The sequence below is a fragment of the Crinia signifera genome, chromosome 2, assembly GCF_055691185.1.
Source record: "Crinia signifera chromosome 2, ASM5569118v1, whole genome shotgun sequence".
In the NCBI taxonomy this organism is placed as follows: domain Eukaryota; kingdom Metazoa; phylum Chordata; class Amphibia; order Anura; family Myobatrachidae; genus Crinia; species Crinia signifera.
The window spans coordinates 321,432,562-321,459,693 of NC_139218.1; the positions used below are offsets into that span (position 1 = coordinate 321,432,562).

At 44.7% G+C, this 27,132-nt stretch overlaps 1 protein-coding gene across 1 annotated transcript in view; it reads right to left on the reverse strand.

The window, feature by feature from the left end:
• ERBB3 (erb-b2 receptor tyrosine kinase 3) overlaps positions 1-19,846 on the reverse strand; it is a 99,775-nt gene extending 79,929 nt beyond the window's left edge. Inside the window, exon 1 of the mRNA XM_083169172.1 lies at positions 19,628-19,846. Coding sequence (XP_083025298.1) covers positions 19,628-19,703 — 76 coding nt within the window. The 5' untranslated portion in view covers positions 19,704-19,846. The remainder of the gene's footprint in view (positions 1-19,627) is intronic.
• Between the last annotated feature and the right edge of the window lie 7,286 nt (positions 19,847-27,132).

Here is a 27,132-nt window from a genome sequence, read left to right on the forward strand (position 1 = left end):
AGAGTTGATCCACAGATGATGAATGTCTAGCGAGGGGAAGATTATCCTCGCAGCTACATTCAGGATGGATTGTTGTGGTGAGAGTCTCTTTTTGGTAAGACCAGTAAGAAGGCCATTGCAATAATCAATGCAGGAGATAATGAGAGCAAGCATTAGAGTTTTTGCAGTGCCCTGTGTAAGGTGTACATATGTTTTTAGAAGTATGTAACAAGATTTTGAGACAGATTGACTGTGGGGAGCAAAAGACTGTGGGGAGTCAAGGATGACATCTCGGCAGTGGTAGCAAAGAGAAGATGGATTCAGAGAAGCAGACACTGAAAGTGAGTAGATACATGGTAGGATCAGAAACAAAAAAGGTCTGTAGCCTAAAGAACTAGGAGTTGTAGTGTTTGTATGAAAAGAGAGTGGTCAACATTGTAAAAAGCAGGAGAGAGATCTAGAAGAATAAGAAGTGAGTGATAGCCAATATAGAATAAGCAGTGATCATTTACTGCTGTACTTTAGTCAGTGCTGTCATAGTGGCATATTTGCCTACTGTCCAGGAAGTTGCGGGAGGCTTCTGCTTTTTTGTGGAGGCCCTCGCAATCCCCGGAAGAGCAGGCTTATCTCCCACATCCTGGCCACACTTTAGTGAAGCGGGCGGACAGAATCGATCATTGATAATTGTCATTTTAGCTGAGCCCCCTCATGTAGACCCGTGAATCACACATTTTGCAATAAATATATATATATATATATATATATATATATATGCAAAATAAATGTGTGACGCCACCTGTGCGTCTCCAGCAACTATTAGTATATTAGGCAACGTCCCCCGTCTCACTTATGGGGTGTCAGCCAATCCTCAAAGTCCAAGTAGTGGTATGTTACTTACAAAAAAGGGATGTGTTCAATAGATGAGGATGCGGTGACTAATTGCTCTTTAAATGTATAATATAAATAGTGCAATCTGCACTTATTAAAACAATGTATGCTGGTGTTTAAGAAAGGGCCTGGAACCACTAAATGTGTTTTAATACACTATAAATAGCAATGAAAAAATATATATAAATATACCAGAACGTCACTATATGTAGATACAAATATAGGTAAATTTATTTAGACAGTAAAAAATAGAAAAATAAAAACAGACAATTAAAGAGGCTCCTATCCTAAAAAAACAGAGATGAGGCTCTCAGAATAAAAAGAATCTAATGAGTATATTCAAGGTGCAAAAAACAAATAAAGTTCTTATCTTTAGAAGAGAGAGGAGGGCTAGAGTGTCCCAACGCGTTTCGTCCTTCAGATAAAGTCAGCATCCTCATCTATTGAACACATACATACATACATATATATATATATATATATATATATATATATATATATATATATATATATATATATATATATAGCTAACATGTATCAATACTGAAATTTCTGGGATTATACAGTAAAGGCAATGCTAAATGAAGGAATGACATCAGAGAAGTGCATTGCCTATGACAACAAAGCTCATGACACATATCTACTTGAAAACCCACAAGAAAATACCACCACCACCACCCCCACTCCCCAAGACAGATTATTGTTTGTGCGATCAATACCGTTTGAAACAACCAAACCATTTTCCATTTTGTGGCAGGTCAAAGTAGACAATCCAAATGTTCTGGCTGAATGAGCAGATTATATAGGGCTCAATCAGTTTAGTCAGCTAATTACTAATACACAAAGAGAAAGCGTTATTTTGTTTGTTATTTTCTAGAAAAAAGCCTGACAAGAATATCTATTTGTGGGTGGACAGGGGAAGCTGTGATTTATTACAGGACTGCTTTGGACTCTAAAAGTCTCTATCTATGTCAGTGGTTCCCAAACTTTTTTCAATCACCCTTGAGTATCAAATTTATTTTCACGGCACCTCAGGCTTTCCTATTAAGAAATATAGAAGGAGAATATTAAATGAGGAACATTGGGCCTTATTTTGGTTCATTCTTTCTGACAAAATCCTTCTTAGATGGGCAAAACCATGTGCACTGCAGGTGGGGCAGATGTAACATGTGCAGAGAGAATTAGATTTGGGTGGGGTTTTACTTCAAAGTGAGATCTATATAGTGTAAAAATAAAGCAGTCAGTATTTTCCCTGCACAGAAACAAAATTACTCACCCAAATCTAATTCTTTCAGCACATGTTACATCTGCCCCCCCTGCAGTGCACATGGTTTTGTCCATCTAAGAAGGATTTTGTCAGAAAGAATGAACCAAAATAAGGCCCATTGTGTTTATATGTCATCCTTATGGGGTCTACACACAGAGCGATTTCAGGGCATGTTCTAAGTGAGCTGACTTAATTTCACTAGATCGCTTAGAAAATGCCCCTACATCGCGCTGTGTGTAGGGGCCACAGCGATGCACGACCCCAGGCGTAGTTATCGACCAGCAATTAAGATACAGCATGCAGGATAAATCTAGTTAGATTGCCAGTCAGGGTCAGTGTTCTCACCGGAGAACAATGGCCCAGACACATCTCTCAGCACACATTGCTGTGTGCCAAGCGATCTAGCATCGCTCAGCAAAATCTAATGTAGACCCCATTAGGTTAAATTATGTGGGATAAGATTCAGCTCTGTTTGTCTACATATTTTATAATTTTTGCCACCAGCACTGGTTTTGCCTATTATATTAAATATAAACAATTTGAATTAGTCCTGGACCACCAAAGATGGAACCTGTAGAGAGAATTAGATTTGGGTGGGGTTTTGTACTTCAAACTGATATCTATATTGCAGTGTAAAAATAAAGCAGTCAGTATTTACTCTGCACAGATTAAAAATAGCACCCAAATCTAATTCTCTGCCCCCCTGCAGTGCACATGGCTTTGTCCATTAGAGGGAGAATTTGCTTTTGCGAATGAACCAGAATCAGGCCCCTGGTCCTCTGCTGAGGAACACTGGCCTTGTAGAAACGCAAAAGGTGAAAACTGTGTGTTTTAAATCCATTTTTAGTATGCGGCTTGGTCTATACTGTTTGCGTTTTAAGGTTTTACAAACTATTGAACCATTTACCGGGCAAATCTACTAAGCCTGACTAGTTATATAGATAATAGAGATAATTCACCAACCAATCAGCTTCTAACCCTCATTTTCCAAACTCAGCCTGCAGCACGGCTGTTAGGAGCAGGTTGACTAGCACTTTATCTCTCTTCACGTTATAACTCCTCAAGGCTTAGTATATCTCCTCCACAGTGAGCTATGTTCTATATGTCTTTCCCTGTATTAAACGCTTACCAAAAGGTGTTGCCTTTTCTATGTATTCAAATGACTTCGTTTGATGACGAATGACTGACCTTTGGTTGTTGTTACAAGATGAAAAACAAACATATTACAAATGCCGTAAAGCTTTAGGGTATAAAACATAAGTAGCTGCAAAACAAAGTCATAAAGTATGAAGGATGTCAGTCACTGCAGCATGCGAAGCGAGACTACCTAGAAGACAGAATTCCACACTGATCCTATCACTTGTTATGCTGACCTACATCTTACAGTCATAGTGCTAACATCTACAATGATGCAGCAGGCCTGATCGTAGTCATAGTGCTAACATCTACAGTGCTGCAGCAGGCCTGATTGTAGTCATAGTGCTAACATCGACAATGCTGCAGCAGGCCTAATCATAGTCATAGTGCTAACATCTACAGTGCTGCAGCAGGCCTAATCATAGTGCTAACATCTACCGCGCTGCAGCAGGCCTGTTCACAGTCATAGTGCTAACATCTACAATGCTGCAGCAGGCCTGATCGCAGTCATAGTGCTAACATCTACAATGCTGCAGCAGGCCTGATCATAGTCATAGTGCTAACATCTACAATGCTGCAGCAGGCCTGATCGTAGTCATAGTGCTAACATCTACAATGCTGCAGCAGGCCTGATCGCAGTCATAGTGCTAACATCTACAATGCTGCAGCAGGCCTGATCATAGTCATAGTGCTAACATCTACAATGCTGCAGCAGGCCTGATCGTAGTCATAGTGCTAACATTGTCAATGATGCAGCAGGCCTGTTCACAGTCATAGCGCTAACCTCTACAATGCTGCAGCAGGCCTGATCGTAGTCATAGTGCTAACATTGTCAATGATGCAGCAGGCCTGTTCACAGTCATAGTGCTAACATCTACAATGCTGCAGCAGGCCTGATCACAGTCATAGTGCTAACATTTACAATGCTGCAGCAGGCCTGATCGTAGTCATAGTGCTAACATCGTCAATGATGCAGCAAGCCTGTTCGCAGTCATAGTGCTAACACCTACAATGCTGCAGCAGGCCTGTTCGCAGTCATAGTGCTAACATCTACAATGCTGCAGCAGGCCTGTTCACAGTCATATTGCTAACATCTACAATGCTGCAGCAGGCCTGATCACAGTTATAGTGCTAACATCTACAATGCTGCAGCAGGCCTGATCGTAGTCATAGCGCTAACCTCGTCAATGATCCAGCAGGCCTGTTCGCAGTCATAGTGCTAAAATGTACAATGCTGCAGCAGGCGTGATCATAGTCATAGTGCTAACATCTACAATGCTGCAGCAGGCCTGTTCGCAGTCATAGTGCTAACATGTACAATGCTGCAGCAGTCGTGATCACAGTCATAGTGCTAACATTTACAATGCTGCAGCAGGCCTGATCGTAGTCATAGTGCTAACATCGTCAATGATGCAGCAAGTCTGTTCGCAGTCATAGTGCTAACATCTACAATGCTGCAGCAGGCCTGTTCACAGTCATAGTGCTAACATGTACAATGCTGCAGCAGGCCTGTTCACAGTTATAGTGCTAACATCTACAATGCTGCAGCAGGCCTGATCACAGTCATAGTGCTAACATCTACAATGCTGCAGCAGGCCTGATCACAGTCATAGTGCTAACATCTACAATGCTGCAGCAGGCCTGATCATAGTCATAGTGCTAACATCTACAATGCTGCAGCAGGCCTGATCACAGCGCCTGAGACCTGCACTATTCTTAGAAGCACATATTTCAGTAGTGGAGTGTATGTGGGTGCAATTTATTTCACATAGGAGATTTATCGGCATGCCTTAAATAACATCTATGGAACTAATACCAGTCATCTGTTCATTTTTATACTCTGATTCCATGCTGTCAGAACAGTATAATGTAAGGCTGGAGGTTATATGAGGTCTTAAAGGAGATTTGTTACTTTTAAACTGTGCCAACTCAGTTGCTGTTTAATGTGCCAGCAATGCCATACTTTACAGTTTATTGCAGATTACAACCTCCCACTTCCTGTCAGGGGTAGGTTCCCCAATAACAGAATCAGATTTCCACATTTACAGTTCACTGCACCTGTTATGGAAGGAGTATTAGGCTGATCGTGACGAGGTAAAGTGTGGCTGGTTTCAGTCAGAGCAAACCTTTAATCCCAGCAGCATAGGGTAACAAGAGAAGGGATTCACCGTCCTCTAGGCTGCTCACAACATATCAAAGCTTTACATCAAATGTGTAGGAGTCTAACAATTCTATCATGTGCATCATAAACTCCTTTACATTTCATAACGATTGTTGGTATTTTGATATGTGATCAAAATGAAATTAGTAAATAAATATTTAAAAAGAGAAACTTCCCTGCAGGTTCTTTCATTAATACAGTAGTTTCCAAAATCAGTCCCCATGCACCTTAAAGCTGGGTACACACGCAAAGATGTATCTGTCCAATCTGTCTGGTGGATAGAAAAATCTAGTAATGTATGGGAGCAAATGACAGTCAACCATTTGCTCCTAAACAATGAAAAACGAATAAATACGATTGTTGACCCTTTCAGTCAGAGAAAAAAAACCGGGTCTACCTATCTGGAGCCAGAAAATTCCTGGGTCTTTTTCTCTGTCTGAAAGGGGTACGACTGACCATTGACTATTTTCCAGTATTTACGAGCACATTTTCCAATTGTCCTTAATCATATTTGTTACATAAACAGGGTTACATATGTGTGTATTTGGTAACGCTGCAGTCTAGTCACACATAATACAATTGGCATGTTAAACAATGTAGAATTAAATCAATTTCTTGGTGCTCTGCAAACAAATCCTGTTCTGATGGGTCAGATATGGCACTCGCTCTCTGGTTTACTTTAGCTACAGAAGTCAGGGACAGATGTACTAGTATGGTCACTATGTGGCTAGGAGATAATATTTGGACAACGTTTCAAAAATGGTTGTGTGCATACAGGCACCTGCCTATGAAGTTTGGTATATATTGTAGTAATCTTATAAGTTCACTAAACTCTACATTTGTAAGCTTGTCTCACATAGCATGAAGGTAACATACACATAGTTCAGTATTAACCTGACATTCCATAGCAGTAATGCGTAACAGAGTATTAACCTGTAAACACCATTATGGACAGCTAAAGCCAGCTGTCACGTGGGGTCTAATGCATGTCAAGAAACTGCTTCTGCAGTCACTTAAAAAAAAAAGTAAATCCAGCTTTTGACATATATACATATATATATATATATAAATAAATAAATACACACACACACACACACACACACACACACACACATCTCAAATGCTGTCTATTACGCAGCTGAACAATACGCATTAAATAAATGGTGTGTTTCCTTGGTTTTCCACAGATGGTAATAGTTTTGCCATTTCTAGAAGATATCTGATTGACTGATATCTGATACTTCTTGCCACAGGAAATATAAAATTAGCTCCGCCCACAGATGCGATCCATGTAGTCTTATGATTTTGCTACCTACTTTTCAACCAAAATCTCCTCTCTCAGGACTGCCATCACTGCTGCCATGACCTCACCCTCTCCCTCCTCCCCTCCTACATCTCCACTCCCCTCCTTCCAACCCCTGTCCTCATTTTACCCCACCACTGCTGCTGAAGTCCACTCTATCCTTCAATCCGCTTCTCCCTCCACCTGCCCGCTCGATCCTATCCCCTCCAATATTATCCGTCGTCTCAGTCCATCAGTCTGCTCTCACCTGGCTCACCTCTTTAATCTTTCCCTATCCTCTGGGATCTTCCCTTCCTCCTTCAAACATGCTCTTGTCTCCCCAATTCTCAAAAAAACAAATCTGGACCCCAACTCTCCATCCAACTACAGGCCCATCTCCCTCCTCCCTTTTGCCTCCAAACTCCTAGAACGTCTGACCTATAATCGTCTCCTAAGCCACCTTACTGCTAACTCCATTCTAGACCCCCTCCAATCCGGGTTCCGCCCTTTACATAGCACTGAAACTGCCCTGACCAAAGTCACTAACGATCTACTATCGGCTAAATCCAAAGGCCTCTTCTCTATCCTCATCCAGCTTGATCTGTCGGCTGCCTTTGACACTGTTGACCACCCTCTCCTGCTCAACACCCTCCGCTCCTTTGGCATCACTGGCACGGTCTTCTCCTGGTTCACCTCATACCTCTCCGATCGCTCCTTCTCCGTCTCCACTCCGAGCTCCTCCTCTCCTACTACCCCCCAGCCAGTCGGTGTTCCCCAAGGGTCAGTCCTTGGCCCTCTCCTCTTCTCCCTCTACACCACCTCTCTGGGCACCCTCATCAGCTCCTATGGTTTTCATTACCACCTTTATGCTGATGATACCCTAATCTATCTCTCCTCCCCCGACTTATCCCCATCACTCCTGTCCAAGGTCTCCGAATGCCTCACGGCCATCTCAGCCTGGATGACCCAACGCTTCCTGAAACTAAACATGGCTAAAACTGAACTTCTAATCTTCCATCACCCGAACATCCCCTCTTCTCCCACTATCTCCATCAGCATTGGTGAAACCGAGATCACGTCCACCGACCAAACGCGCTGCCTCGGTGTCATCATTGACTCCTCCCTCTCTTTCACCCCCCACATTCGTGCTCTCTCACAGTCTTGCCGCTTTCACCTACGCAACATCTCACGCATCAGACCATTCCTCTCCACTGACGCGACCAAAATTCTCATTCACTCTCTTGTCATCTCCCGCCTTGACTACTGCAACATCCTTCTCTCTGGGCTACCTCTCACCCGCCTCGCACCTCTCCAATCCATTCTTAACGCTGCTGCTAGGCTCATCTTCCTCTCCCGCCGCTCTACCTCCGCCTCCCCCCTCTGTCTATCTCTTCACTGGCTCCCCATTCCTTTCCGAGTTCTCTTTAAACTCCTCACCACCACCTACAAGGCTCTCTCCTCCTCCACAGCTCCCTACCTCTCTTCACTGATCTCTATCCACACTCCCTCCCGTCCTCTTCGCTCCATCGCTGACCGCCGACTGACCTCTCACCTAATCACCTCCTCCCACTCCCGTGTCCAAGATTTCTCTCGCGCTGCCCCCCTGCACTGGAACAACCTCCTGCCATCCATCAGGCTATCTGATTCCCTTACCTCCTTCAAGCGCTCCCTCAAAACCCACTTTTTTCGACTAGCCTATCCCTCCTCCTAACCTCTTTTGATCCTCCTATCCTGCCTCTGTTCCCCTCCGTTCCTACTTATCCTATTGTATTTCGTTCGTCCACCCACCTATTTTTAGTATGTTAACTCTTATGAGCAGGGCCCTCCTTCCTCACGTACTCACCCTACCTCATTACCTCACCTGTGCTCCTGTCCTGTTCTTCCCTTCCTCTACTTCATCTTCAGTCTCCTTGACAATTTTGACACCTACTTCTGAACTGATGCTGATTTTAGTTCTACCAGCTATACCCCTATTTATACTGTATCTTTCAACACACCCTGTACGTTACCTTGTAATTTGTTTTTTTGTTTGCTATGTACGGCGCTGCGGACACTTTGCGGCGCCTTATAAATAAACGTACTACTACTACTATTCACCAGTCACCCACATCTTCTGCCTATGAGTCTTTTAAGGGGGGTAGATGTATGAAACAGTGATACGGTATGAGAAGTGAGCCAGAGGAGAATTGGCCCATGACAACCAATCAGCACTGAAGTAACATCTATGATCTGCTTAATATAAAGTTATACAGAGAAGCTGATTGGTTGCCATGGGCCACTTCTCCTATGGCTCAATTCTCATTCATTCATACAACCAGTTCCCCGTCGATGGTTCCCTACGATAATGGTTGACTTTTTAATGGCCAGTTCTAACTCTCTGACTGTGTATCAGGTTGCCATGTTTAGTGGGATGAGCTTCAGGGCCAGGTAAGTAGTCTTGCTTTGTAGAATGCACAGTGTTGAATTTGTTTTTAATTATACACAGTTTCCACATTTGAAAGGACAGTGAGCATCTGCATAACACATTGGGGGCAGGTACAAGCTTGAGAGGGGCACCACTAGGGTTGCCACCTCATCCCTTTAAAACTGGAGATATATTAATTACACAGGTTCTGTGGCTGATTATAAATACAGTTGGAAAGGAACACCGATGGCTGATTAAGCTGGAGGTGACATAAATCACCTAAGGGATTTCATGCTGGGAAGAGATAGCAGTGGGGACAGATAGGGCTGCGGCTGGCAGCCAATGGGTGTCAAGGGAGGAGTTTTAGCAGGGCAGAGGGTCTTGTGACCAGAAATCAGCTTCCTCTCTGGAAATTTTCCCACCCTCCCATCCCTATTTTTCTGTCTCTATTTTCTTCACCTGGGCGGCGGTAAAGAACGGTCAATTGTGTAGATGGAATGTGTGTAGGTTAGTGGGTGAGCTCTCCAGGCATCGATTGTCACGAGCCATACTTCTATGCACGGAAGATGGCTGCCACCACCGACCCGGGTGGTGGCTGGGAGAGTTGGTCACCAGCGGTGTGTGAATGGTATGGTGATCCTAACCCACCCCCCTTTTTCTTTAATCTGACCGTTCTTTAGTGCCGCCACCAATATATATATATAGTTTAGTCCGTTGTCAAAAATAAATTTGACATTCATTATTTTGAAACGCCAGCACTTGTGTCCGTGTCGTTATTTTTAGATAAGTTAGTAAGTTAAGTGTTAAGGTCTGTTAAGCATGAGAGTACCGATGGTGAATTTATGAAGTCTGATGGCTGTTTAAAAAAAAAAAAAAAAAAACAGTTGAAATTGAGTCTTGAAGTGAGCCAGCCACAGAACCTGTGTAATTAATATGTCTCCAGTTTTAAAGGGATGAGGTGGCAACCCTAGGCACCACAGAGGCACATACCTACACTTCAGGATCACTCTTATGGTGTGTACACACTGTGAGATTTACCATCCGATTTTGACTAAAATCAAATTGGTATTGCATAGACATCGAATGGAGATCGAACATGGTTTTAAGCTTTTGATCCTGATTTGTTGCGTGCTCCATTTCAGCTGAAATCGAATAGCGGAATAGACAGTGCGGCAATGACAATATAGTGCAGATCTGTACTATATAGTCCAAATCCAATGCGTGCATTTGGCTTGCCATGCGATTCTACCATCCACTAGGGCGCGGAGGGAGAACAAAACAGTGAGGCACCGTGCCCGAAGCATGGTGAGAACAGCTTGCCATTCCAGGGGAAGTGGGACACTTTAACAGTGTCCATGTTGAACACTATGTCAACATTTGGTGCAAAAAAGTGAAAAACTCACATCGACCTTTTGATTGTTGACCTAATGCTTGTGTCGACCTAATTACCCTTACCCGTCTTTAACATGGCAACCTGCTAACAAGGGATGCATATACACAATGGATATATAGTTATGTAAAAGCACGTCAGGTATTTCAGATAATATCTAATAATTATTCTTCTCATTAGTATACAACCTTTTATATAAACTATAAAGCACTACTTCTGATGCTTATTAATTAGGAGTAATTATGTGACTAGCCTGTTTCTGTTTTACAACTAGAAACCTTTGGATTAGGAATGCTGAGAATCCAGAAGTAAATAAACAATGCACGTTAGCGCTTCTTGCTCTCAGGCGTGACCATGATGTGCAGGTTCTGTGTATATAGCCTGCGCTGTTATGCTGGGTACACACCAGGACGACTAGGGCCCGATCCCCACAATCTAGATCCAATTCCGATCAATTGGATGTAGATTGGGTGGTGATTTGGCCCTTTTCTGACCTGGTGTGGACCGATACCGATCCGATGCGCGGTCCCGCGGGTCGGTCGGTCGTTATTGAGATCCTACCTGCTGCAGGTAGGATCTCAATGACGACCATACAGCCGGGTGCGGGTCGCCACCGGATCGGACCCGCTCACGGTGCACATCGTGAGCGGGTCGTGGCCCCCCACGTCCCCGTGAGCGGGTCGGACGAGACACTGACGACCCGCTCACGATATGCATCGTGAGCGGGTCGTCCTGGTGTGTACCCTACATAAGTGTAGGCCATTCATCACATGCAGCACTATTGCAAAGACCCCTTTGCATCCCTGTAAATGTGATATAGGACCAGTAATGATACAGTATCCTTCCCCCACCACTAATTTGGTCATTCACATTAAAACAAAGCAAAACCTTGCCATGATCTGTATCAGTCTTGGTTATGGTATAAAACCCTGATGGCTAACCTATGACACGTGTGTCACTCGTGACACGCCAAGGCACTTTGAGTGACATGCATGCCGGTGTGCGGAGAGATATGCTCGGCACTTGATTGGTATGCCTGGGCAGGGAGCTTCACTCTTCCCAGGAGACACGGGCTTTCGCGAATGCAGCCGCCTGCTGGTTCAGCGGATTCGGAGATCAGCGCGTGCCCATCTGTCTGGTCTCCTCCTCTCCTGCCCAGGAAGCCCACCAAGCAGCATTAACAAGTCAACAAGACAGTGAGTGACCTATTTAAACTGTGCAGCGGTGGCACATGATGGCCGGGGATGAGGCGGGGGCAGTGGCGGAACTACTGTATAAGGCTGCAGACCCCGTGGTGGCTTGGAGGAGCAAATGGGGTCTGCGAGTGGGCACTGAAAGAGACCCCCCCCCTGTCCGCCAGATGAAGTTTCGCCAACGCTCAGTGCTGGGCTGCGTGTGTGGTTGGAGTGCCAGGGGTACACTGTGTGGCACATCTGCACCTCATCCGGCTCATAGCCAAAGCATGTGCCCTCCCTCTGGGCACCACCAGCACAGCCTGCTCCATCAGCCAGGTCTCCAGACAGCAGCATGTGGGTCAAGGTCACAAACTTCTGAAGGAGCTGCCTGGGGGCTGGGAGCAGAGTCTTGGACCTGGAGGCAGCAAGCACATTAAATGCAGAGTGCTCAATGTGTGACCTGAGTAGATGCTGCAGCTCTGAGTGGACGTGCAGCCTGGAGTATGGCAGTGCAGGCAGTGTATTCAGGAAGGCTGATACACATAATGGTGCATCACGGTGTGTGGCAGATGTATAATGGACATCACGATGTGTGGCATATGTATAATGGACATCACGATGTATGGTAGATGTATAATGGGCATCACGATGTATGGCAGATGTATAATGGACATCACGATGTATGGCAGATGTATAATGGGCATCATCTCTATTATGGCTGCAAATATCACCAAATTATTGATATTTCCTAGTGACACGTGACTGGAGGAAGGATGCACCATTTCACGATTTTCGACACACCAAGCTGAAAAGGTTAGCCATCACTGGTATAAAACATAGACATGTGACTCATGATAGGCAGTCATATGGTCGACCACTAATGGTAAACAGCCACAAGGTCGACAGGGTCAAAAGGTCGACAAGGTCTAAAGGTCAACAGGTAAAATGTCGACATGGTTAAAAGGTCAACATGGTTAAAATGTCGACATCAAACAGGACGACATGGTCAAAAGGTCGACATCCAAAAGGTTGACATGAGTTTTTAATATTTTTAGTGTTCGACATAGGTCGACATGGACACTGTCTAAGTGGGAAGCGGTCATCTATTAGAATGAACTTAGGTCTACAGTCATTAGGTCGACCCCACTAGGTCGACTGGCAGGAAGGTCGACCTGACTTAAGGTCGACATGGGCCAAGGTCGACATGACTTAAGGTCGAATTTGCATAAAGGTCGACATGAGGAAGGTCGACTGGTCATAAGGTCGAAATGGGGTTTTTCACTGTTTTTTGAGCCGACATGTGCCGACAGGCGGTATTTCATGCCCTACCATCCACTAGGGCGTGGAGGAGGTTATTAAAGCTGTGGTGAGCGAAGCGAGCCACCGTGCCTAATGCATTGCGAGCGAAGCGAGCGATGCGAGGGTCCGATTCTCATTGCCAACTGTGTCCATGTCGACTGTGTCGACATTCGGATAAAAAACAGTGAAAAACCCATGTCGACCTTATGACCAGTCGACCTTCCTCATGTCGACCTTTATGCAAATTCGACCTTAAGTCATGTCGACCTTGGCCCAAGTCGACCTTAAATCAGGTCGACCTTCCAGCCAGTCGACCTAATGGGGTTGACCTAATGACTGTAGACCTAAGTTCATTCTGACAGATGTACCGATTCCATCTAAGTGTACCGTGCGCTCGGCACACTATTTTATTCTCCCTCCTCGCCCTAGTGGATGGTAGCGCATGAAATACCGCCTGTCGGCACATGTCGGCTGAAAAATTTGTAAAAAAAATGCATGTCGACCTTTTTCACCTTTTCCATGGCAACCTTTTGACCATGTCTCCATTTTGACCATGTCAACATATTGCCTGTCGACCTTAAACCCAGTCAACCTTGTCCATGTCGACCTTTAGACCCTGTCGACCTATTGTGTGTCAACATTTAAACCCTGTTGACCTTTTCACTGTCGACCTTTTGACCCTGACGACCTTTTGACTGTCAACCATTAGTGGTCGACCATATGACTGTCTATCATATGTCAGTCTATGATCAGCCCAGACACCATCAGTCTTATACAATGTACTGTGCTTACAATTTCATCATATAACGATTTGCATGCTGTCCTGCTGGCTGCACCACTCACTATTACTATTTCCTTCCAACACTGAGAGTGTTTACTTCATATCTATACATGTAATCAAATCCCTCTCATATTGTCTCTCTGGTAAATAAAGCAATTCAATAAAGCACCCAGAGGCTTACATGATACACCACTGGGAGCATCATTTACCATTTAACAGTGAGACTCTGCTGCAGAGGATCATGGGGAAACAACTTGCAGATTAGTTTAAAATATTTCATATTAAGGTTATGCGTAAAGGCCCTTTGGCAGTGACTGGGTGGAATGGTAATCTGAGAGAGGTGGAAATGTCTCCTGTACCTAAATGCACAACTGATGTTACCATGAGAAAACGGTTGCTCCTACCCATCGTAGGTACCATAGGAGCGGGAGTCAAAACAAGAGCAAGAGTACTCAGCTTACTTTGTAACATATTGAGATACATTTGTTCACAAAATACTGAAATAGGGATGGTAAAGCCACCAAGTAAATGATAAATCCAGCCTGTTAATGTGTATAAGATAACTGAATGTAGTAGGTAACAGAAACATAATTAATGAGTCACATTACAATAAATGTTTTTACAATGTCTTCTGCGCAAAGGCTAATGACCAAGGGGTTCCACCATGAACATAGCTCTTGTTGGAGAAATTGGTTAATATAGTTTATATTGCAGGAACTCCACTTGTTACCCATATAAAGTCATTGCTTCTTTTTCATTTTTTTTTTTTTAGGAAAATATTTCCAAAATTAGGTGGGTAATTCAATTACCCATGATGTATTCGTATTCACCACCACTGACTCACAGATTTTTGTTCGCAGCACCATAGAACCATGAACAAAAAGGTCCGGCACTAGTAGGGGTCACGAGGGGTTTGGGTTTGTGTACCATTGGTAGAATTTACACATCACTGCAACTGGCCTGTGGGGGGGGGGGGATTCAATCACGGATGACTTTGCCCACCTGAATCAGCGTGGCAAAAGATGCATTTTATGGCAGAGAGCAGTTTTCTGCAAAAATGGGACCCAGCTTGGTGTGTGAGGGGAGTGAGATGCAGTGCCATCGCCGGTGTTTGAGTACCGTGGCAACTCACATCCTTCACCTAGAATTCAATTCCCCTAGATTTGAACCTTTTTTAGGCAAGATTTGTTATTATTATTTCTAAAAAGACCTCTATTTCTTCAGGGGAAATGACACTATATGAAAGCTGCACAGTGAGAGACAACCACATAAATTAGATGTGAAGAACAGGACATGTTTTCTGTCAGTATATCCATTGCTTTGCATGACACTTTCCAACATAATAAACTAGTATAGAGTGATGGAAATCACACGGACCTCTACACAGAGGTCAATAGGTAAAAACCACAAGGTCGACAGATTCAAATGACCAACATGCATTGCATATGGGTGACAAGGGTTTGTTTTGAATCCTTTTGCATTTTTTTTTAGTTTTTCCTACTTTACCATCCACATGAACTACAACTGGGAACTGCAATCACCTTGCCCAAAGCATTACCAGCAAAGCGGTACACTAACAGGGGTATCATGTGATCCAACCTACAATTTGACCCCCAAAAAATCATTAAAAAAACCCTTGTGTTGACCTTTTCATATGTCATTTTTACATTATGACCATTTGGGGTTCAACCTAGAACGTGCAACCTTTTCAACCACACCCCTTCACACTACGGCTGGGATACTATGACAAAAATTCTGAAGAAATTAAAATATATTCTGCATCTACGCATTTTCTTTTTCTATCATCTTCGAATTAAATACTCTCAAAAACTTTTCAATTTTTACAAAAACAATTACCAAAGCGAAGTGAAGAATGAAATCAGTTTGTAGCACAACACAATAAAAGTACAAAAAAAAAATACTTGTAGAATTGTTCTAGCACTTCTAACATCAGTGATGAAAATGTAAGTTATTTCTGACCACATCAATAGATATGGTTAACCGACTGCATTGGTACCTGAGTGCATGATGGTCAAATGTGCACTATTATTGTGTCTTCTCATGCAGAGATCTGATCGTTGCTAAACCCATAATGCCATCCTGAGATGATGTTATGTTTAAAAAAAGGTGAGAAAAGCTCAATGAAATTCTAACTGTTGCAGAACTGGTCAACCTTCACTACAGCCATGAAGGATGATCAATAATATAACACCAAAATGAAATGCACTTCTGTTAAATATCATGAAAGGAAAAGTTATGTTGTTTTCCAGTTGGAGAAAAACGTTTTCCAGGTTTTGAAATTGACCCCTTAAACCTGGATCTGCAGCATTTTAATCAGTGTCATTGTTTCAAATTCACACACGCTAGTGCTGTGTTGTGTGCAATAAAGTGTCACTCCTGCAACTGCTGTTAATATTCAATACAACAATAAGCTTTGAATCCCAGCACTAGAGTCTCTGGAATCCAAACTACCAGAAGGCAGAACGTTGCCCTAGGTCACAGAAAACATACAGTAGATTTCTCAAACCTGTTACACTTGCTACAGACTTCTGCACCAGAAGAGCTCAGTAAATTATATAAAAAGCAATCACTTAACAATCCTGTTGTGTGACAAACACAGGAACTTTTGTCACTCTGGCCTTATAATTTATTACACAAGGAACTTCAGAAGTGTAATAGAGCTGTAATTAACTGCAGCATCAATCTCTAACCAAGATCCTAAATCAAGATATTTCTAATAATGGAGATGCCTGTAAAACACATAATATACAATGCAAATGATGAGCAACTCTCTGGTCTGTATTTGCTGAGTTTCAACTCTAAAAATATTGCTGCTTCAATTAAATATGTGATGCATTCCAACCGAGTACTGTAAATAGTGATTTCCTTAGTCCAATGACTATATGGTACACAGTTTGCAAACAGTCCTTCAGTTTAGAGTCCTGAAAATAAACCCAACAACAAATATTTATATATTTTGAAGTATAAACTGCAATGTACTGACTGCCCTTGAGTAGAGACAGCTCTTACCATTCTTGGAAAAAAAGGAGGTTGCACAATACACCCTGCCATATTACTGTAAAAGTTTATCCTACATACCTATTCACTAATCTTACTAGCAGCAATTTATTTTAAAGCAATGTATTTGAATGCACTGGTAAGCTGTATTGCATGACAGTTGTTAAATCAATACACAATAAATATTTTGGTTATGGAAAATATGATTACAGAACAATGGCGGAAGGGGACATTTGTTGCACACCTTTCTGTAATATTGTCATACACACAAACACTACCACACTCCACATTGTTACACACAAACATCATTACTCTCCATATTGGGTTATGGGGTCAACATGCAAAAGGTCGACAGTCAATAGGTCAACCACTAATGGTTGACATAAAAAAAAACGTTGACACATGAAACATGTCGACATACACAGACACAATGTTGACATGAAAAAATGTCGACAAGATGGGTTTTTTTTGGTGTGGGGGGGGTCTTCAATGTCGACATAGACACTGTATAAGTGTGCCACATGCACTTGCTACTCTTCGGGCACACTATTTTATTCTCCCTCTATGCCCACTGGGATGACTCAAGTATGAACAAGTCTTTTTTTTTAAAATAAATCGTGAAAAACTCATGTCAACCGTTTTTTCATGTCGACTTTTTGCCTGTCGACCTATTGCTTGTCGTTCTATCAACTGTATCCCCCATATTGTTACACACAAATACCACTACTCTCCAAATTTCATTTTGACACTACCACACCACACTCCACATTGTTACAGACACCACTGTTCTAAACACTGTTACACACAAAGACCACTGCTCTTCACATTGTCGCACACACACACACACACACACACACACACACACACACACACACACCACTCCTCTGCACACTGTTACACACAAACACCTCTCCTCTGCACATCGATACACATAAACACCCTCACACAATCAAAAGACATGCAACAAGTTGGTGAGTGGAAAGTTGTGTATTTTTAGGTTACAAATGAAATTGAGTTGTCCAAGTGCACTCAGGAAATGAAATGACTTCAGGGCTGAGTTGGGTAACTGCTATTCAACGCAACTTGTAGGAGGAATTTTGCACCAAGTCTCATTTTTTACTCTTAATGTCCATTGTGTACAGCTGATGGCCAATAACATGATCTTTGCTATGACCCCTAATACTGTAGTCTCAGATTTATATAAACCTGAAGCTCATGCAGCACCTCCTATGCAGAGGGTAGTATCCATTCTACACAGTTCAAGGAGAATCCAACTTTAACAGATTTCAACCTGGTGTCTGTAGTTATACTGTCTATACAGTCAGTATCACAAAGGATCTTTTAGTTTTGAAGTACAAAAGTTAATTCACAGGGACAGTGGTAGTGCTAACTGCTGTCCCTGCATAATTATATCCCCAGCATATTGGAGGAGACTTCACCAGGGAATCTGTCTCCATAGGTTTAAAGTGGCGTACATTATCCGAGAATGGCGTTCTAATCTATAATAATGGAGACAGCAATCAACAATACTATTTAGCCTTTTGCAGATTTCTGTGAAAACTCCTGCATTAGGCTGTTAGTACATAGCTACAATACATCACATGATACAGAAATGGCTGTGTCTGCATAATATAATGAAAATTAGCCCCATTTAAGTAGCAATGCCTATACAATGTGATTTGAATATGAATATTACCACCCAGGACCGCATTGCGATCATATTGTGTGGATGTATGACTCTTCACCCTGCTTTGCGCTCAGCTGGGTGCCAGGGGTCTGCGCATGAGCGATTAGCGTTGCCCCCTGCTGGCAGTGCGGTCTCCAGCCCATAGGCAACAATTCCCTTATAGAAACCTATGACGATGGAGCAGATGGGATCACAGCAGGTGTCGGAGATTCCTGCTGTGGTCCTTCCTGATACATTCGCGGGGTACCTATTTTTTGCAGCTAACACCCAAAAATGGGTGTAGATTAAATCTAATAATAAGAGTACTTCAAAGATATATATACTTCAAACTTTCCACATTGTACAGAACATGCATTCAGGGCTGGATTAAGAGGGGGCAGTCCCCCCAGAGGCCACACCTGCAAAGGGGTGCCCAAGCGGGCCCGGTCTGACCCTGCAATTGTCAAGTACATGGGGGTTGCTGAGGTTCTGTGTTCTGCATCCAGCGCAGAGTTGCTTCTGATTATTATGTGACTGCATGTATACACATCACATTCATTTGTGTTCACTACATTCCTTTATCCAAGCAAAAGTAATATAAACCAATATGCATTTGTCCCTTCAGCTTATTGAGGTCTAGTAACACACAGCACCTGCTGACATACTGCACATTCATCAAGTGATCAGATACACTGCCCAGAATAAAGTATGACAAATACACAGGAGTACAGTGCTGGTATATCGGCGTGCCAGTCCCCAGCCTGCACCTTTAAGACACACCTTCCGAAACTGCCTGACACAATGCCTCGCCAGCTCGGTCAGAAGGAGCACATTGCGAAAACAATCGCATCAAAAGGCTCGGAGTAGGAACAGGTTCCACTGCTGCCCGGGGCAAGTTCAAAGGCATGTGAGAGCCCGGAGCAGAGAGGAGCCCAGTGCCTGGCAGGGGGACCAGTGCGTGCCCTCTGCCTGGCAGTGCCCGCTATGTCACACCTACACTAGTGGTCAGCAGTGCCACAACCTGGAACCATCAGGTTGCCACTGACAGCAGCAGGGGGGGGGGGGATACAGGTGGGAGAAGCCGCATACACACACCCACAGCATGTAACCACCGTCAGATCACCAGTGTAGCAGAGCAGGGCACACACTGAACTGCGCTCATCAGGTGCCGGCCACTCACCGTTCTGAGCGCTGACAAACTCCACAGCGAGATACCCGATTACCAGCAGAGTCCATCTCCCTGCCCAGCTCTCCATCCCGGCCAGTGGCAGCGACGCTGCTGGGGCTCAGTGGCACAGAAGGGACATGACCCGGGCAGGACCGCAGTATTGGTGCCCTTCCCGGAGACTCCAGCAGCAGCCGGCATGCAATGTCACAGCAGCAGCCCGGACACGGCGGAGGGAGCATGTATCTGACAGCGCAGCTCTGTGCCACATTCCTCATCCAAGAGAAAGTATCCCGGGCCCCGCCCACAGACTCTGTGATTGGTTCAGGCCCTCAATGGCTGGTGCACTGAGCCAGGGAAGAGACACCTACACTACCTGCGTGACGTCACCAGGTGCGAATACCCCCCCCCCCCTTCAATGCCCAATAGCGGGGTTATCCCTAACACCATGCACTACAAAAGGGAAACTGAGGTGTGTGTGTGTGTGTGTGTGTGTGTGTGTGTGTTCAGCAGCACTTACAGTATGTGAGAATATGTGGCCATTCACATCGGTGCCTGACCCAGGAGAGTTTACACATTCTCTAATGCGGTACATGTGCTTACATATACACACTAGGGCAGTGGTTCCCAATACTGGCCCTTCCATTGTTTTAATTGCAAGTATTACATGAAGTACATTGTGCCTATCTGTTACCCTTAGGTTCAGTTATGTTGGTATACAGCTGTGCTTCTACAGTAATTGTCTACATGCTTTATGATTGGCTGCCAGTAGTAGCATTGGATTTACCTATTACTTTGACCATAAATAATTTGATTTGGTCCTGGATCACCAACCAGAGGCACCCCAGAGTGACCAGGCACATAGTTTGGGAATGACTGTACAGGTGCGGATTATTAGAAAATGTCTATATAGACAGTCAATAGGTTGACCCCAAAAAGTCGAGAGGGTCAAAAGTTAATAAAAAAGGTAGACACGTGAAAGGGTCGACATGAGTTTTGCACAATTTTTGGTGTCAATGTCGACAACTGTTGACATGGATCCCCAATTAGTGTAATGTGTACCCTCACATGGCTCACTTTGCACACCATGCTTTGGGGTCGGTGCCTTGATGTGCTCAGCACAGTATTATATTCTCCCTCTAGCCGACATGGATGGTGACGTAAAAACAAGCCAGTTTAAAAAAAAAAATATGAAAAACTCATGTCATCCTTGTCATATGTCCACCTTTTTCATGTTGACCTTGAGAGCCTGTTGACCTATTGCAATGTTGAAAATTTCATGTCAACCTATTGCATGTCAATCTGACTGTCTACCTAGACACTGTAGATCTGTCAACCGGAACCAGACTGTAATAGGGACACGTTTTATGAGAATCCAAATAACCTAACAGCAGTGGTGGCTCGTACCTTTTGGCCGCATTGCAGGCACACACACACACACCCCACCACAAAAAAGTGAAAAACCCCATGTCGACCTTTTGACTGTCGACCTTCCCCAGGTCGAACTAATAACCCTGTCGACGTAACCGCTTGTCGACCTTTAGTCATGTTGACCTTCATGCATGTCGAACAAGTGGTTTCGACCTGATGCTTGTTGACCTAGTTGGTGTCTATCCAATGATCCATAACCCTTTCATTCAGGGGCCTGTTTTACATATGTTTAAGGCAAACTTAAGTAACACATCCAGTGACGGTTGCAGCCACCCCAAGTAAAATCTGCCACTGTAGTGAAGCCAAATGCAGTCTGTGAGACTGCACTGCAGCGTCGTAACTATAGCACCGCAGCCCCCGCCACCGTGGGGGGGGGGGCGCTGTGCATGTGCTATAGTTAAACCCCCCTCAATCCCCCGCAGATTTACCTATCGCGCTGGTCCCGGCGGCTCCGTTCTTCTGCTAAGGACCACCACAAAATGGCCGCCCCCATATAGCACACAGTTCTCTGAAACTGTCTGCTGTATGGGGGCGGCCAATTTCTGGTGGTCCTCAGCAGAAAAACGGAGCCGCCGGGACCAGCGCGATAGGTAAGTCTGCGGGGGATTGAGGGGGGGTTTGCATGGGCGGCGGGGTAGGGGTGCTTGGCGGGGCGGCGACGGGGGCCCTAACGGCGGGGGGGCGCCCAAAACGTAGCTACGCCACTGCTGCACTGGCTTAACTATGACTGGCAATGACTTCCTATTGGAAGTCCAACCTGCCAGTCACCAAGGCAGTCCCATGTCGACCTAATGATCCTGTTGACCTAACCCATGTCGACTGTCCTTCCTATTAGGATTAACAGACACCAAAATACTTTTTTTTATCTCTTTTGTAACTTTTTTTTAATCCGGTCTGCTGAGCGAAACAAAAAGCCCAAATCTAAGTGTTTCAGACTGCCAGACCTTGCTATAGTCTGTGGAGGGGGGGGGGGGGGTGTGGTCTGTGGGAGCACCCACCGGAGAAAAAGCAAGTCGGCGCCCCTGCCTATTAGCATAAGGTATGGTAGTACATCGGGGTTCCGCATTTGTCCACTGCAACGGACACATTTGCTACTTAGAATCAGCAAGGTATGGGTAAAAAACGGACCCAGACAAGCCCTCAGACTGCCGGACCAGATATCAAAATCTGCAGCCCGAAGCTAGTAGTGTCCAGTCCGGGGGTCTCCTGTCCTGGAGTTGTCCTGTCCGGGGGGCTTCACGTGACAGCTATCACCACGGAGAGGAGGAGGGGGAAAATGAAGCATCCCTGTATGTTCCGGGCATGCAGCAAAAACCGGAACGGTCCGGACCACACGGGGAGGCTGTAATCTCCCCTTCTCCATGTCCCTGGTGAAAGCTATCACAGGCATCCCCCCGAACATGACACCCCCAGGATGGGACAACCCCCGGATTGCAGATTGACCAAAAGTATTATTGCTCCATATGTATAATTGGCACCAGTGCTCTCTGTGAGCTGTTATGTCAGAGAGGTACCTCCGGGGAACCTGGGTGATCCCAATAGAAGATGGTGTGGTCCAAGTGATGAGGTTACTGCTGTTCCTTTGGGAAGATCTTCAGCCCCATACACATCGGGCAACGGGTGCTCCATGGAGAGCAAGCTGCCTCAGCACAGATCGCTGCACACATGCGATGCACTTTTGATGTGTGCTGAGTGATCTGTGCAGAGCAGTTTTGTTCCTATGCTTATAGGCAAAACACTGCGTTCTAAGCAGGATAGACAGTGCATGCACTGTTTATCTCTGTGGGCAATGGAGACGCGTGGTACCAGTCATCGCAATCTTTACAGAGTGATCTGTGGTTCCTTTCTAAGCGATCTATCAGATCAGTTAGAAATATGGCTTAAATTGCCCTGTGTGTATGCCCCTTAAGATTGGTGATCAACCCTGAATAGCTACTTAGTACTTTTAGCACATCATTTCTCAATGGACGTATTCAGGTACATGTTAATAATTTACTAGCAGGAAAAACAAAGTTTTTATATTTTCCTCGGTTTGGCCACAGAATACAACTGTACGATCGAAATGACTAGTTGGTGAATATGTGTTTCAGTTACACAGTTGACATCTGGCCTTTATTTCTAGGCATAGACCCAAGAGTTAAGATTTTCCTCTGGAAATATTTGTCCCAAATGTCCGCATTTTACAAACTGACCATGTGCCCAGTAAAAAAAAAAATCATCTGTTTTATGTATGGTTGGCAAAGTCCCTGTTATTTGTTCTTTAGTGAAGGAGAATGCATAAAGTACAATGAGATTACATTATTAATATACCAAGTACCTTGCCATGTTGCAGGTTGTAGTGGCCCTATGTCTGACAGATTTGCAAAAGGTCAATAGATGAAAGGTTCAACAGACACAAGAAGTCGACATGACACTGGTTAGCATACAGATGGATAACGTGTTTTTTTTTAGGGTATTTTTCATGATTTGCCAACATTTTCTTGATTTACGATCCATGTGGCATACGATTGCCAATAGTAACATTTGTGGTTGACCATTGGCTGTCCATATTTAGCTACCACACAATTGGCTAAGCAGCATCACTCTCTACACCACTATTCCTAGGAGCTGGGACACATACTATGAGAATAAAACAAGCCTGCTAAATCCGGGACGTAGAGCATACCTATACTAACCCTCACCCTAGAACGTTAACCCTCACCCTTAACACTAACCTTAATATCCTTACAACACTTTACCAACCTTCATAGCAAAGCTCTCCCTTATCATAACCCCTAAGCCTACTATCTTAACCCAAGCTGCTAAACCAACCATAAAATCCTATTTCTAACACCCTAACACCTAAACCAAACACCAACTAACCCGGATTCCCTAACCCAGTGATGTCAAACTCATGGCCCTCCAGCTGTTGTGGAACTACACATCTCAGCATGCCCTGCCACAGATTTTATATAATGGATTGCTAAAACTGTGGCACGGCATGCTGGGACATGTAGTTCCACAACAGCTGGAGGGCCATGAGTTTGACACCACTACCCTAACCCTAATACCCAGGGCTGGATTTATGTAGCAGGCCGTCCATAGGCACAACATTGTGTGCCCCCCCCCCCCCCCCCCTGTTACATGCTATGTCAAACAGAGCCCCAATTACACATTATGCGAGGCAGAGCCCCATTACACTATGCCAGGATGAGCCCCTGTTACACATTAAACCAGGCAGAGCCTCCTTACACATTTCGACAGGCAGTCCCACGTTACATGTTATGCCAGGCAGAGCTACCCACTACATGTTACACCAGGCAGTGCCCCCACTACACATTACACCAGACAGAGCCCCCATTACACCAGATAGAGCTCCTTATACATATTATGCTTGGTAGAGCCTTGTTACACACACATTATGAAAAGCAGAGCCCCGCTGCATGTTAAGCCAGGTAGAGTGTCGTTAGACATTATGCCAGGCAAAGCCCCTTTACACATTATGACAGACAGAGCCCCTGTTACATGCTGTGCCAGGAAGAGCCCCATTACACATTATGCCAGGGAGAGACACCATTGCACTATGCCAGACAGAGCCCCTGTTACACATTAAACCAGGCAGAGCCCCCTTACACACTTTGTCAGGCAGTGCCATGTTACATGTTACCAGGCAGAGCCCCCACTACACACTTTGTCAGGCAGTGCCAGGTTACATGTTACCAGGCAGAGCCCCCACTACACATTATGCCAGACAGAGCCCCCATTACACCAGGTAGAGCTTCGTATACATATTATGCTAGGTAGAGCCCTTGGTACACACATTATGACAAGCAGAGCCCCACTGCATATTAAGCCAGGTAGAGTGCTCGTTAGACATTATGCCAGGCAGAGCCCCTTTACACGTTATGACAGACAGAGCCCCTGTTACATTCTATTCCAGGAATAGCCCCATTACACGTTATGCCAGGCAGAGCCACCATTGTACTATGCCAAACAGAGCCCCTGTTACCAGTAAAACCAGGCAGAGCCCCATTACACACAGTGCCAGGGGGATCCCCCCATTACACATTATGCCAGGCAGAGCCCCCACTATACATTACGACAAGACAGAGGCCCCCACTACACTTTATGCCAGGCAGAGCCCCATTTCACATTTTGACAGGCAAAGCCCTCATTACACATTACGACAGGCAGCCCCATTGCGCACATTACGTCAGGTAGAGAAGGGTGAGGGGGAGGGGGGAGGGGGAAGCATACTTCCTGACTCCAGCAGCTCCAGAGGACTATGGATGGGGGTGGGCACTTCTCGGCATTAAGCCCCACTACCTATTTACACACGAATTGTGACATTTATGCAGCTAATGGCATGGGAGAATTAAAGAGAGGGGATTTCATGTTATAGGCAGCCCCACTGGTAGTGGGGTAGTGATGGTGTTGCCCCCCCCCCCCCCCAGCTTTGCGCTAAGTGCGAGGCTATACTCGCATACAGCTAGTTACAGCCCTGCTACTACAGGTGAGTTCGTTAAAAACGAAACGCTACTTTGAACAGTGAAAATACAGAACAATATATTAAAATACTAAATATACACTTGCAGTGCTTGAGTAAGGTATCTCTGCACCCTAGGCAAAACTTCACTCTACTGGCTTCCCCCAAAATCCCACACTCCCACCGATATCACTTTGCATTCCTTCAAGTGAAAGTGTGGAGGTGGCATCTTGGATGTTGGACAGCCACTGCCTGCATTAAGTATACCACAGATGTCTACCTCATAGACACCCTTCAATATGTGATAGGTGCCCTGGGCAGCTGCCTAAAACTGCCTTATGGTAGAGCTGGCCTTGCATGCATGCAAACCTCATTGCTGCTTGTGGTTTGGATCTACATATTTCTAAAGAATAAATGCAACCTGCAGGTCCTATAAATAGGCTTACAATACTACCCCTTTATACAGGGACACACAGATTCTGTGGCTGGCTGACTTCAAGTCTGGATTTTACCCATGGTTGCCTACCTGACCCTCTCTGTCAGGGAGAAAATGCTCTGTTCCTGGACTTCCCTGGTAATGTATGATTGCCATCACCTGTGGTGAGCTAGTTAATTGATAAGAAAGGTGTTTCACCACAGATGATGGCAATCATACATTACCAGGGAAGTCCAGGAACAGAGCATTTTCTCCCTGAAGGAGAGGGCCAGGTAGGCAACCATGATTTTACCTGATTTTAATCAGCCACTGAACCCATGTAATTCATGTGTGTCCTGGTTTAAATGGGTCATATGGTAAGCCTACTTGTTATAAACCACCTTTGTCTAGACCAGTGGTTCCCAAACTGTGTGCCTAGGCACCCTGGGGTGCCTCAGGACACTTGCAGGGGTGCCTTGGGTTGGTGGACCAGGGTCAGGATCAATTCATATTATATATATTGTGGTCACTGTACCAGGCAAAACCAGTGCTTGTGGCTGCCAATCATAACATATGTGGACAAACAGAAACAAATCCTGTCCCTCACCAGATAACTGTGACCTATACACACAATGTACTTAATTTAATATTTTGTTTCTAAATTTCTCGATAAGAAGCATTTGGCCTAGGGGTGCCTTGGAAATATTTTGATGCTGTAGGGCGCCGTGATTTAAATAAGTTTGGGAACCCCTGGTCTAGACTCTTGAGTGTATACATTGTATAGATAACATACCTCCCAACATGACCCTCTTCAGAAGGGACACGTTGCTCTGTTTCTGGGCTTTCCTCTTAATTTATGATTACCATTACCTGTGGTGAAATGCCTTTCTTGTCCATTAACCTGTTTAAAATAGGTGATGGCAGTCATTAATTAAGAGGAAAGTCCAGAAACAGAGCATTCTGTCCCTCCTGGAGAGGGTCATGTTGGGAGGTATGAGATCAGTGGCGTAAGTTTGTCCCAGTTGCCCGGAGGCAAGATGAATATTGGTCTCCCCCCCCACACACACACACACACTGGCATTGGTGGAGAGGTGCCCCCTTGAGAGCAGGAGCCCGGTGGCAGATGACTCCATTGCCTCCCAGGGATTAAGTACTGAATCCCGGCGGTCGGGATCCCGGCGTTCAGAATCCCGACGCCGGAATCCCGAT